The sequence below is a fragment of the Pempheris klunzingeri genome, chromosome 20 (assembly GCF_042242105.1).
Source record: "Pempheris klunzingeri isolate RE-2024b chromosome 20, fPemKlu1.hap1, whole genome shotgun sequence".
Lineage (NCBI taxonomy): Eukaryota > Metazoa > Chordata > Actinopteri > Acropomatiformes > Pempheridae > Pempheris > Pempheris klunzingeri.
In genome coordinates, this window is record NC_092031.1 from 14,368,982 (window position 1) to 14,380,728 (window position 11,747).

General features: G+C 40.6%; 2 protein-coding genes across 2 annotated transcripts; both read right to left on the reverse strand.

Annotated features, from left to right (window-relative positions):
• Positions 1–230: 230 nt before the first annotated feature.
• On the reverse strand, positions 231–4,225 carry pvalb9 (parvalbumin 9). Its single transcript, XM_070851599.1, has 5 exons — positions 3,994–4,225; positions 2,820–2,887; positions 2,078–2,210; positions 1,490–1,599; positions 231–523 (listed from the first exon to the last, which is right to left on the reverse strand). The coding sequence occupies exons 2-5, from the start codon at positions 2,878–2,880 to the stop codon at positions 498–500; spliced, it is 330 nt and encodes a 109-aa protein (XP_070707700.1). The 5' UTR covers positions 2,881–2,887; positions 3,994–4,225; the 3' UTR covers positions 231–497.
• A 1,974-nt stretch (positions 4,226–6,199) lies between these two features.
• On the reverse strand, positions 6,200–8,635 carry pvalb3 (parvalbumin 3). Its single transcript, XM_070851598.1, has 5 exons — positions 8,483–8,635; positions 7,922–7,988; positions 7,314–7,446; positions 6,736–6,845; positions 6,200–6,609 (listed from the first exon to the last, which is right to left on the reverse strand). Exons 2-5 carry the CDS (start codon positions 7,980–7,982, stop codon positions 6,584–6,586), a joined length of 330 nt encoding a protein of 109 aa, XP_070707699.1. The 5' UTR covers positions 7,983–7,988; positions 8,483–8,635; the 3' UTR covers positions 6,200–6,583.
• Between the last annotated feature and the right edge of the window lie 3,112 nt (positions 8,636–11,747).

The following is an 11,747-nucleotide window of genomic DNA, read 5'->3' on the forward strand; positions in this document are numbered from 1 at the left end:
AGGCATGCGACACTGTTAAATTCTCCCATGATGCTTTTATTTCTTAATCTCATTCATGTGGTTTATACTAGAGGAATCAACTAGTTTTTATTTTACAGTGCATTAATGCATTAGTGTTTTAGATAAATCTGGGTTTTTTTTTTTGCTGGAATATAATATGAGGAATAGTTCTTAAAGAATTTGTTCACCCATTGTTCATAATTTAGAAAGAAATACCCATGAACAGTTGATCAGTGTTTCCACATATTTATTTATCTCATCGTTCACAACAGAGGTCCGAGGTGGGGTGTACACAGAAAAGAAAGCACAGGCCAACACAGTGGAGAGACAAATTATAAGTCTGTTGTCTTTAAATGGACAAAAGGTCATTTAAAAACAATTAATGCACACAGAATTTAGTAGAAAACAAAAGAAATCACTGGAGAAGGAGGCTGGGATCAGGAGACTCCAGAGGTGGGGAGAGAACTGAAGACCTGGAGACATTTCATCTGTAAACCTCAGGACAGGACCATAGACTGGAATTCTAGAAAAGAAATGAGAAAAACAGGCTGAAATGAGCCACGAATCATTAAATTTCAACCTTAAGACCGATACGCTGGGATAAGCTCTAAACATTTAATTGACCAACCACTGGAAAATAAAAGAAACAGACAAAAAATTATTCGTTTTTTGGATTGTCCAAATCCTTCCTCCTATTATATAAGACAGCTGAGCTCAGATTTTGCTGGCAACTGGACGATGGGCAAAACTGGGACGAGCATCTGGGGGTCATTTTTACACTGATAAACCTTAAACAACATGGCTAAACAAAGATCCTCAAGACACATATACCATTTCAGGTGCTCTCTGCACCCAATAAACATTAAAGAGACATTTTATTATTTTAACTCTGAACTCAAGAAATGGGTTTAACCAAGCCTCTGCAGGAAAATTGCTTAAGTTGCTGCTCTTTTGTGTTACTGGTCTTATGCATCTAATACTGAAGATTAAATCAGTCCACAGACTTTATAGCAAAGCACCACCAGGTACTACCTGATTTATACTTATTTCATAGTCTGTTATCAGGGTCAACAGTGTCTGAAGAGAAAATCTTAACAAAACCTTAAAACCTTATTAAATGTTCACACCGTTTCCTGTATTTGCACCTGAGTGCTACAGCTACAAACTGGATTTTCCTTTAACATTTTCTTCTGCAGGCCTAGCCGCTACATAGAAAAAAACTTTAGGTAGGAACTTTGATGATCAGATCCAAAACACCATCATTTTCATTAACTACTTGCTTCATTTCTCACCAGCTAAATTGTAGTTTGCCTTTGTTTAAATATATTTACATAACATACATTTTCCCTGCAAGTTAAAGGCGCTCTTCTCGGTCGACACACATTGCCGTTGGCTGACTCCACCCACTGAGATTTAGTCCAACCAATGAGATCATTTCTGCCCACATCATGAGTTTGTACAAATGCAATCTGAGAAATCAGATACCGACCCTCTGCTCCAATTTTGCCATCACTGTCATCATCAGCTGCTGAGATGAAGCTCTTGGTTTCTGCATCGGTCAGTGTCCGCGCCCCGGGAACAAACCGCTGCAGGAAGAACCTACACACACACACACACACACAGATATGCATTTAAAAACACATAAACCACACCAATTCCTAAATTGCACAGTTTGAGTCGACCCATTGACCCTCAGCTCTTGTCACACAATTACATGAAGGCGTATTATATAACACAAATGCAATAGTGACTATTTGCCCATAGTGGATTATTAGGAAACGGCTTAATGGTGCCATCCCAATAATATCACTTTACTAAATCTCTATTTCTGACAGACTCACACAAATACATACAAACTGTCTACTTAACTCTGCAACTCATTAAAAATAATCTTATATGAAAATCTCTATGAAAAAATAAAGCAGCTCTTTGTAGGAACAAAGGTACATAAGTATTTCAGCATCAGTTAGGATAATGGTCCATATACAGGAGATTAAGAGGAGTTAGGATTAGGCACAGTGTCCCAAGGAATCCTAAATTCTGACATCCTGACTCTCTGACTCTCTGTTTCACACACTTGAGCTCAGACTCCTCAATGAAGCCGCTGTTGTCATCGTCAAGGATCTGGAAGACGTCTTTGACTTCCTGGGGCGTCTTTGAGGACAGGCCGCAAAGCTGGAAGAACTTTTTGTAGCAGAATGAGTCCGGAGCTGGAAACACAAAACAAACACAAAGGGCAAGAAGAGGGAAGGACGGGGTTAGAGATGACCCACCAGCTACACCGTGTTGGGAGCTGATGTGGAGATTAAAACAGGTGGCTGCTGTCCAGGTGGGAGATTTTCCAGCCCTGCTTTTATCTTTTAAGTCCAGTGGACACATGCCTCTGCTGACTCAGACAAGATGATTGGAAACCTTTTCAAATTCACATTTCATCACCATTCAGTTAAAGCTGGAGACGACTTTAGTGGAGAGGAAACAACGCAGGCATAGAGAAGATTATGCACCTTTTGCAGGAGAGTGTTTTAAGATCTGAGAGTGACTGAATGCAACGCTGACTATGAGTGGGTCGATTTATTAATCGTGGATGAGGGTTATTGTGCATTTAATCATAATTAGGTGTGAATTCAGTTAGTTAATGTTAAAGCAATTGATCCAGTGAAGATATTATCATAATGTTGAAATCATGGATAGATGAGCCATGCATGCTGTATAATTAGCTGGTGCCATTTAAATGAATAATGAGGGAGGACAGTCCTTGGTCCGTGTGTGTGTGTGTGTGTGTGTGTGTGTGTGTGAGTGTGTGTGAGTGGAGATGCTACCTTGACAGTCCTTGACAGCATTTTCAATGGCCTCAGATGAAAGGATGGAGGTGAGTGACATGTTGACTCTGTGGGGTCCAAGTAAGAAAAACTGTGTTAGTTATTTACGCTCTCTCTGACTCTCTCTCTCTCTCTGACACATGATTTCTTCTTCCTCATCAGGGTTTGTGATTTGCTCCCAGTTGATTTTTGTGGACAAGTGGATTATCATTATTATTATTATTCTGTATGATTTTGCAGATGTATCTGGGTTAATATTATGATCCCATCAAAACTCCAGTCAGTACTGTTTGGCAAATATGGTCCAGTTGTCAAGTGTAAATATAGAGACTCAGTGAAACCACAAACTTGGATGTATTTTGGCAAATTGTTTTCATGAACTATACCTGACTCATTAGGCATCCTCTTAATTACTGCTGCTATTTGCTGCCCCAGTGCTACTTAATTGGATCAGCAGGGCTGTGCAAGATGATTGTCGCTTAGGGACTGTACACAAATTATAGGGGTGTGGAGGGGGGGGTGAAGCCTGTATTTAAACATATAGAAATATTGGTAAAAAAGGTTCTTAATACTGTTATTAATATCTATCAGACCTCCCCCTTAAACAAATGAATGAAAATACAACCCATCTCTAATTTTGGTGATGCCTCTTTTGGTGGATTTTTTACCCCAGATTGAATGAAAAAAAAATCAGTAAAGGTTGAAACATCAGAGTTTGCTCTCCAAATAGATATAGACTCCTCTCCCTTTAGATTAAATCAACAATACATTACTTTTCTGACCTTGTGCCACCACCTAATAATTTTAACTCAGTCCCTTAAAGCTTGAGGAGTTCAAATATCATCTTGCTTTTATGTGTGCTGTTTTTTTATGCCCTATGTCAAGTTCATCATCTTAAAGGAATAAATGTTTGGTGACCAGAAAACATATCCTATTAATGACCCAGAACATTAATCATTAAATCACTAAATTGGTTGGAGGATCAGGTTCATTTTGACAAACAAAGGATTTCAGACTAGGCAAATACTCTTTAAAACGTGTACAAACCCCTGCAAAACTGAAAAATAAAAGTTATTATAGGCTACATGCTTCCACTGCCAGCTCCACAGAGCAGACAGGTGGCACACCTGGCCAGCACCTCTATCCCACCCCCCCATGCAGCTGTGGGACTCACCGCTGTTGGTTCGGCTTCCTCTCTGTCCAGGTCCAAAGCAGCAGCAGATAAGGCTTTGTGATGCCTGCTGACAGCTGGCTCAGTCTTATATAGGCCGGGCTGGATGCGCGACGGATGCTTGAGTTTCCAACCTGTCTGCAGATCAAATTTTCCCGCAGCCTGCAGGCTCCTTCTCGTGTTCCTCACCTGCTCACCTGCCCAATTAACCTTTACTGTTTATATCCGCTATGCGCACTGCTCTCCCCCTCTCTCCCTCACTGTCATAAAACTGTGGTTTTTGTCCAATCAACTTTTCCCCTGTGTTACATTCCTCTCTCTCCCCATCCTCCCTCCCCTTTCCCCGTCCTCCCTCTCTCCCTCTCTCTCTCTCTCTCTCTCTCTGCAGGTGCACATGGAAGCTTACACACATCTCAAATTTAATCAGGCCCCTTTTCTCTCTTTGGTTTTAGAGAATAATCTCCTAAGTTCAGATGAACATAGAGAGCAGAAGGTCATAAATCATCTTAGGACTCACCAGGGGACTGTTATCCTCATCAGTAATCTTACAATATGTGTCACACTGATATTACAACTGCAGCCAGTAAAAACAAAGGACTGAAAAGCTCACTGCCTGGGTGTATTCTATTTACCCACAAGCCTGCTTAACAGGCCCAAAGACAACTTTGGCATGCATATTATTTAAGCTGAAGTAAAACTTGTATTAACCTAAAGTGTATCTGGGAACTACGGCAAGTGAAAAATGCTTTGATATATTTACTGTAAAGAGGGGAAAATGGGAAATACTTTATGGAATATGATTACTGATTTTGCACTAAAAGCAGAACTTTTCAAAGCAAACCACTTCATCAAAATAGAGGATGAATATAACAAAAGCAACGAGATCATCTAAAATAATATGAGTAGTTGAGTTAAATCACTGTTGTTTTCATCTCATTACAAAAAACATTTGACTCATAAACTCAAATCATTCTTCATCCATGAATGTGTAACACGAGCAGTTTCTTGTCTTATGAAGGTTTTCATGCTGTAACACAGCACAGTGCACACCTGGCCTGCTGTAAGGTGAGGGGTTGGTTGAGTTTTTTAGGAGGGAGGGGTTCGCACCTGGTCACCATGACAACTGGTCACTCTAAACTGAGTTTGTTGTCTGCGAAGGGAAGCCTTTCAAACCATCTGACACAGCAGCGTCTCTTGTGAATCCAGTCAGCACTAATGGCATTAGCAGAGATGGGAGGGATGCTTTTTGTAACAAGAACCAAGGGAATAAATCTCATTATTGTTTGAAGTATCGCACGCTGTGAACCTCTGACTTAACACTTTGTGAGTGACGCCGTTTTCAGTATTCTCACAGCTACTTGTTGTGCTGAAAAAGTGAGCTATTAAACTTGCGAAGCTCAGAAAACAAATTCACTACATTTCCAAGGCTCCGAGTTTGCAATGTAAAGCCATCAAACATGTGAAACCCTCCTGACTTATTGACATATCAGAGGCGCCACCCTGTGGCTGCTTCCCATCAATGCAGAGCCGTCTTTACCGGGGGACATTATGTGGGGGAGTTAAAGCTTCATCACATGCTGTATGAGATGAGAGCTGGATTACGTAGGGCAGGAGTTGGCAACTGTGTGTTGTGCATCAGAGTCTAGATTAAGAAGTTTGTCACATATTATTACATCACCTCAGCTGGACTCCCTGTTAACAGCATAAAAGCAACTTTTAAAGTGACACTTATGAATGAAAAATTGAATTCATGAGCAACAAATTCAGCCATTGTTTAGCTCAAGACCTTCTGGGGTTTTATTGCTGCAGCCTTACTTGGTCTGGTGTGACCAGGAGCTTATGGTGGCAAATGTTAGCAAACTTTAGGTAAATATTGCTGTATTAATTAACTATATAATTGCTGACTTTACAATTGTTCTCCACTTGTGTTGCTGTTACATTGGATTAGCATTTCAGCTAAATGTTTTGCATAAAGCATTACTGTCACTTGTAGGCACAGTGACTACTGTTATCAGTGACCTCAAAGATTGTCATGAAAAAATGCTATAGAGAGAGATTAATTACTTCTGGACACTTCCTGATGTGATCATTTGGTAGATTAAAAGATTAAGGTGTTAAGTGGTTCAGTGTGTTACCTTTACTGTCAGAACCATTCTTTGTGACTGTTTGATTTGCTGAATCACAACCATATAGAAGACCCAGGTCAGACTTGTGTTATTGAAAAAGAACCTTTATTGTTTTCTCATCGTCCGTCCGTTTACCATAAAAGTGCATCATCACTGATCACAAGCAAAAGTCACGTAGTAAAACGACGACAGAAGTGAGAGAGAGAGAGAAAGACACAAGTCAACCATGCTATACACTTAGTCAGGTACATTCATCGTGGACAGCAAATGGGGTGAGCACGGCCAGAGAGAGAGAGCGAGGGAGCGGTGTGTTTACGGCCAGGGGGGTGAAAGGTCAAGTGTATAAAAGTGGTGTGGAGAGATGAAGAGAGAGTGAGAGGGAAGAGGAGGAGAAGAGAGGAGGAGTATGTCTTGGCTCAAGTTGTTCCTTTAGAGTAGTGAAGAAAGATGTTGGTCAGTTTACTCATTTATCCCTTGATCATGGCTGCAAACTCTGCAAGGAGACAAAGAAAGAGAGAATTTTGAGTGTTATTTCAAAACCTTTGAGCGGCTTCATGCTTATTTGAAGCCCGTTCAAATTCCAGGTAAAATCTTCTCGTAGAAATAGACATCTTCTCACCATCAACTCCGATCTTGCCGTCGCCATCGGAGTCACCGGCCTTGAGAAACACCTTGGTCTCGGCGTCGGTCAGAGCTCTGGCACTGGCAGAGAAGTTCTGCAGGAACAGCCTGGAGAGGACGATCACAAACAGATACTGAGTAATGCAGTAAATATGCCTTCAGACCAGAAAGAGGCCTGTAAATATTTGTCACAGTGCAATTCTTGCTCTGAATTACTGGTTTTGATAGTTTTGTTGAGGTCATCTCTCAGAAAATCTCCAACTGATTACTCACTGTATCCTTTTTATTCTACTGAGTTCTAGATAAATTGGGATTTCTCTATAAAATTGATTTAATTTGGAACTTAATTCCAAGATGGCTATGCCTGTTTTTTTTTTTTTTCTCCTTTGCTCATGAGACACCAGAGCAGGGAGATGGCATTGAGTTACTCCTGAGGAGAGCACCCGGTAGCCGGAGCTTCTCAGGTGCTTTGGGGCACTGACATCATTCTGAATTCAGTGTGGGCCCAAGAAAGACGATCCCTGCACTACCAGGGCTCAGAGAAGCTTGAGGTGAAATCTAAGAGATGGTGCCTACTTCAGCTCATCCTCCTCAATGAAGCCACTCTTGTCCTGGTCAATGACGGCGAAGGCCTTCTTGATTTCATCAGCGCTCTTGGCAGCCAGGCCGACCTTAGCAAAGAAGTCCTTGTGCTTGAAAGATTCGGCAGCTGTGAGGGGGCAGAGAAGAGATCCTATCAGACGCTGTAGATATATCACACACACACTGAGGTATATGTTGCAGCTGCACTGCTTCTGGTTTACAAGGCCCGGCAGTGGGCTGCTATTTGGTCCCAACCTCTGCTCTGACTGTCTTTCAGCACTTTAACTTAATTTGTAGAGGTGTTCTTCTTATAGTAGCTACACTCATACAAATTATAATAAATGCTTGCTGCCAAGAAATGCAGAAATCACATCCAAGTACCATTCTGCATGTTTGTTGCACTATTCACCCATATTTGCCCCAAGACAATCCTGCAGCACCTTCTAACTGAAATCTGCAAGGCATTAAACTACAACTGAGTAAAGTAAGAATTTGGGTCCTTTCCTTGTGAAGCAGGTCTGATTTTGTGCACATCTAGCAACCGTCTATGCTTTCCTAAGTCATAATACTGCATGCTGTGTCACTTCCACGGAGGGGTGTACCTTGGCAAGCTGCAAGGGCAGCAGTGATGTCAGCCTCGGTGAGAATTCCTGCGAATGCCATTTTCAGCTGAGGGAGGAGAGCAGAGGACAGGTCAGCTGGGGCAAGTCAGACAGGATGAAGCAGTTTTACTTTGAATCTAAGCATGCTAAGTTCCCTCTCTGCACCTCACAATACAACATTCAAAGTTAAAGAGCTACATGTGATCTCCATTATGCCATGCAATATATTTTTACAGTTCCTCTCTGTGAGTATTCCTCTCTGGCAGCCCCAAAAGACAAGGCACAAATGATCAGAAAAGGTAGTCCAATTTTTCCAAAACCAAGCTCTCCAAGGCAAAAGATCAAATATCCTTTGCAGCTGTGGTTGGTTGGCACATAGATTTTTTCCCATTTGGTTCCTTAGTTAGTCCAAAGCCAAACTCTGAGCCTCTGATGTTCAGAATCTGGCCCTGTGCAGCCCTTTCCTCGATTTATATCCAATTGCATGAGGTTGAAGCCCTGAAACACCCTTTGGGTCAGGCAGTAGTGCCTAAAGGTCTGCAGCTCCTCAGTGAAACTCACCTTGGGGTTATCTCTAAGGCTAGAGAGGATTCGCTCAGATGAATCTGCTCACTGCAGTGAAGCCCTTTGGGAGTCTCACAAGCTTATATACCTTCAGTCACCCGAAATATGATGCATAGGCTGGATGTAATAGACACTGTGTGCAAAGCAGTCAAAGCAGTCGGTCGAAAAATGTGTCCAGTAGACAGAGCTGTTCTATTTATATGCACATAAATGAAGATGCTTAAATGGTAGGCTAAGTGTAGGGCCTATGCAAAAGTGCTTGATATTGCATATGGCTAATAATATACGCTGCTGATTTGGGTGAAACGTATTCTGCAGCCATGTAGTTTTGATCCGTTAAACTGTGCAGAGCACCACGGAGTGGAGAATGAGGTAAACTTTTACATTGTGTGCTACAACTTAGCAGACAGATCAAGCAGATTTTCAGAGTTTGAGTTACTACAGCTATATATTCTGTTATCAGACAGGTTTGTTTAGTAATAATTGTGTTGCCTTGTTGTTATGAACCTAGTATCTGAGACTGCCTTAATATCAGTGTTTTACATTCAAGGCTTCTTTCATGAGTATTGTAAAGATTTTTATAATGCCAAGCCCAAATTTTCTAATCGGGCTTTTAAATATCAGCTTTGGGATGTGTGTAAAATATAATCTTTGCATGTCTCTTTTAAATGTCAGTTCATGTTGCCTTCTTAGCCAAATACGCATGTCTCCTCAAGTACTGCTGAGAGACTTACATAATAAAAAGTATTAATAAAATACAATGTCATTGTTTCTGATTATGTGACCAATAGCAAAGCTCAAGTTACCCTGTACTTTTACACCCTGTTCACTCATGGTGATTAACTACCTAACGCTTTTAGTGAAAACGAGCATGAGCGCGATCGGCGTGCGTAAAATGTCTGCTATGTCTTTGCTGGCATTCCAGTGTCAGAAATGTCTAGTTGTTGTAATTGATTATCACAGGCGACGGTAATTTTGTGACCAATTTAGAAGACTTTTAGACTGGTGTCTTATGTTTACATGTTTTAATTCATTTGAATAATAGGAATTTATCCAATAACTTACATTTATTTGGTCTTGTGTTTGAACGAGTATAATGCCAGCATCTGTGGACACCAAGCTGCATGAAACTTACTTGACCAACTGGGATATTACAAACAGAAAATAAGCAATAGCTGCACAAGTGAAGAAAGAAAAACAGGATTCATGACCTTTTATTTATTGTCATATTGTGTTGTTAAAGTTTGTGCATATTTTTGCTCAGATGTTGCAAATCTGCAGCCTGGAATGGATTCTTTCTAGGTGCATAACGCTCGATGGCTCTTTAATGCATCTTTATTCACGTAAAGTCAGTCTTTGTGAGATAGCGTAAAAGGGAAAAATGAAATATGATAATTATTACGGAAACCAGATCATTTAACAGCTCACTATGAGCTGCAGTGCAAAAGAGGAGAGCCAGTGGGATTCATTTAGATGCTTTAATTTAATAGTACATAATTACAACCTACTCACAGTGCATGCATCCAAGGACCATCTGCCAGGTTTTATTTTTGGTTCTCTTACACCCATTCAAACCATTTCTCCTTATGGCGATGAAACTATTTGTAATACTATTTTAGGAAACATTGAAAAGTAACATCATCATCAACATCATCGTCATCATCATCATCATCATCATCATGAACGTCATTATCATCACACTTCGGTGCGGCACTGTGTGATTGCATAACCACACCGAGTTCTCACACTGCATCCAAATAATCAAATCAAATTAGACAAGGAACTTGTCCAGGGGCCTTTCCATGCCCATATTTGCTCCCACCATGGGCTGTGATGTGTCCATTGTACATCAGGCGGCAGTGTTGAGCAGATCCTGTGACTGGCTTAATGTAGAGTAATACTTAAATATTAGCAGGTTTTAGTAATCTGTATAAATCCTCATGAAAACCATCAGTTTTCAAAATATGGGCCTGTAATAAATTCTCATTTTGAACTGCTTCAATTGTACATAAACTGATGTTTTCAAAATCTTCAATATGTTGTCTAAGTTCTCACGTTCTTCTCCTCTGTGGTTTCAGGTGTGTGATGCCTCAGCTGCCAGCAAGAGTACTTACAAAATGTGTATATACAGATTTTCCCTCTACTTCTTCTCCACTTCTGATCTTAAAAGCTCTGTTAAGATAATCTTCGGCCTTTAACATTTGCTGTGGTCAAATGAGGTCTCTCACCTCAAACGACTCGACCATAGATACTAGAACTATTCCTGCCCTCCTTCAATATCAAGCTTAAATTACAAATATCTCACAGCAGGGATGAAACCCATCAAAGGCTATGAACGTCTGTAATTTGAGACAGCGAACGATGATCCCCCACCATATTCTGAACTTTATATTTGAGATGTATATTAAATAAATTTGGGGAATATTTAGAAAGCTAAACCGTAATATCCCGTATTTTAATAATGCTAATGCTGCAGCAGAAATAGAAGTGACCTATATTCTCTGCCTCCGTTGCTTGCCATCTGAGAGAAAGTTGCAAATAAATGTGCTTCATTGACAGAAGTCCTGTAAATGTACTGGCACAGAAACTCTATCCCATTCCAGAGTTCCTCTGTCGGGTCGCTGCAAGTACTCGTCAGGCCAGCGCTGCTGACCCTCTGCCAGCCAGTCTTCCCGTCACAGAGCTACTTGTCTGTTTGTCAGAGCTGCCTGTGATCCAACTGTGTCCCCCTGCCTGTGCCGCCTCACTGATCTGCAACTAACACCAATAAACATTTCTGGGCTGCAGTGGTTGAGCCCGGTGTAGTATTGATCCAGTGAATCCTGTCCTGATGCCATTTATTTACTGCTACAGGAAAATAAATCGCATCCCTGGAAATATGATGCAAAAAAAGAGTGAAAGCTTGATGGCATTTAATCTCTATTTGTACCTTACTTGTACATGTATTTCCATTTTATGCTACATTACACTTGTACTCCACTACATGTTAGAGGGAAATATATTGTTGCCTCCTTACATACTTACATTGCTACACATACTTAGCAGTTTGAGATAACTACCCATCAGTACTAAGAAGTAAAAGTAAAATTACTTCCATCTCACAACTACAACATAGGCCACCACTTACACATTAATGCATCAATAATAACAATCCAAAAAGATAATAATAATAACACAATATAACAAAAAGTTTTACCTGAAACACTTTAAATGCATTTTGTTGCCAACACTTTTCCTCTTACTTCAGTAAATGAGTATTTTA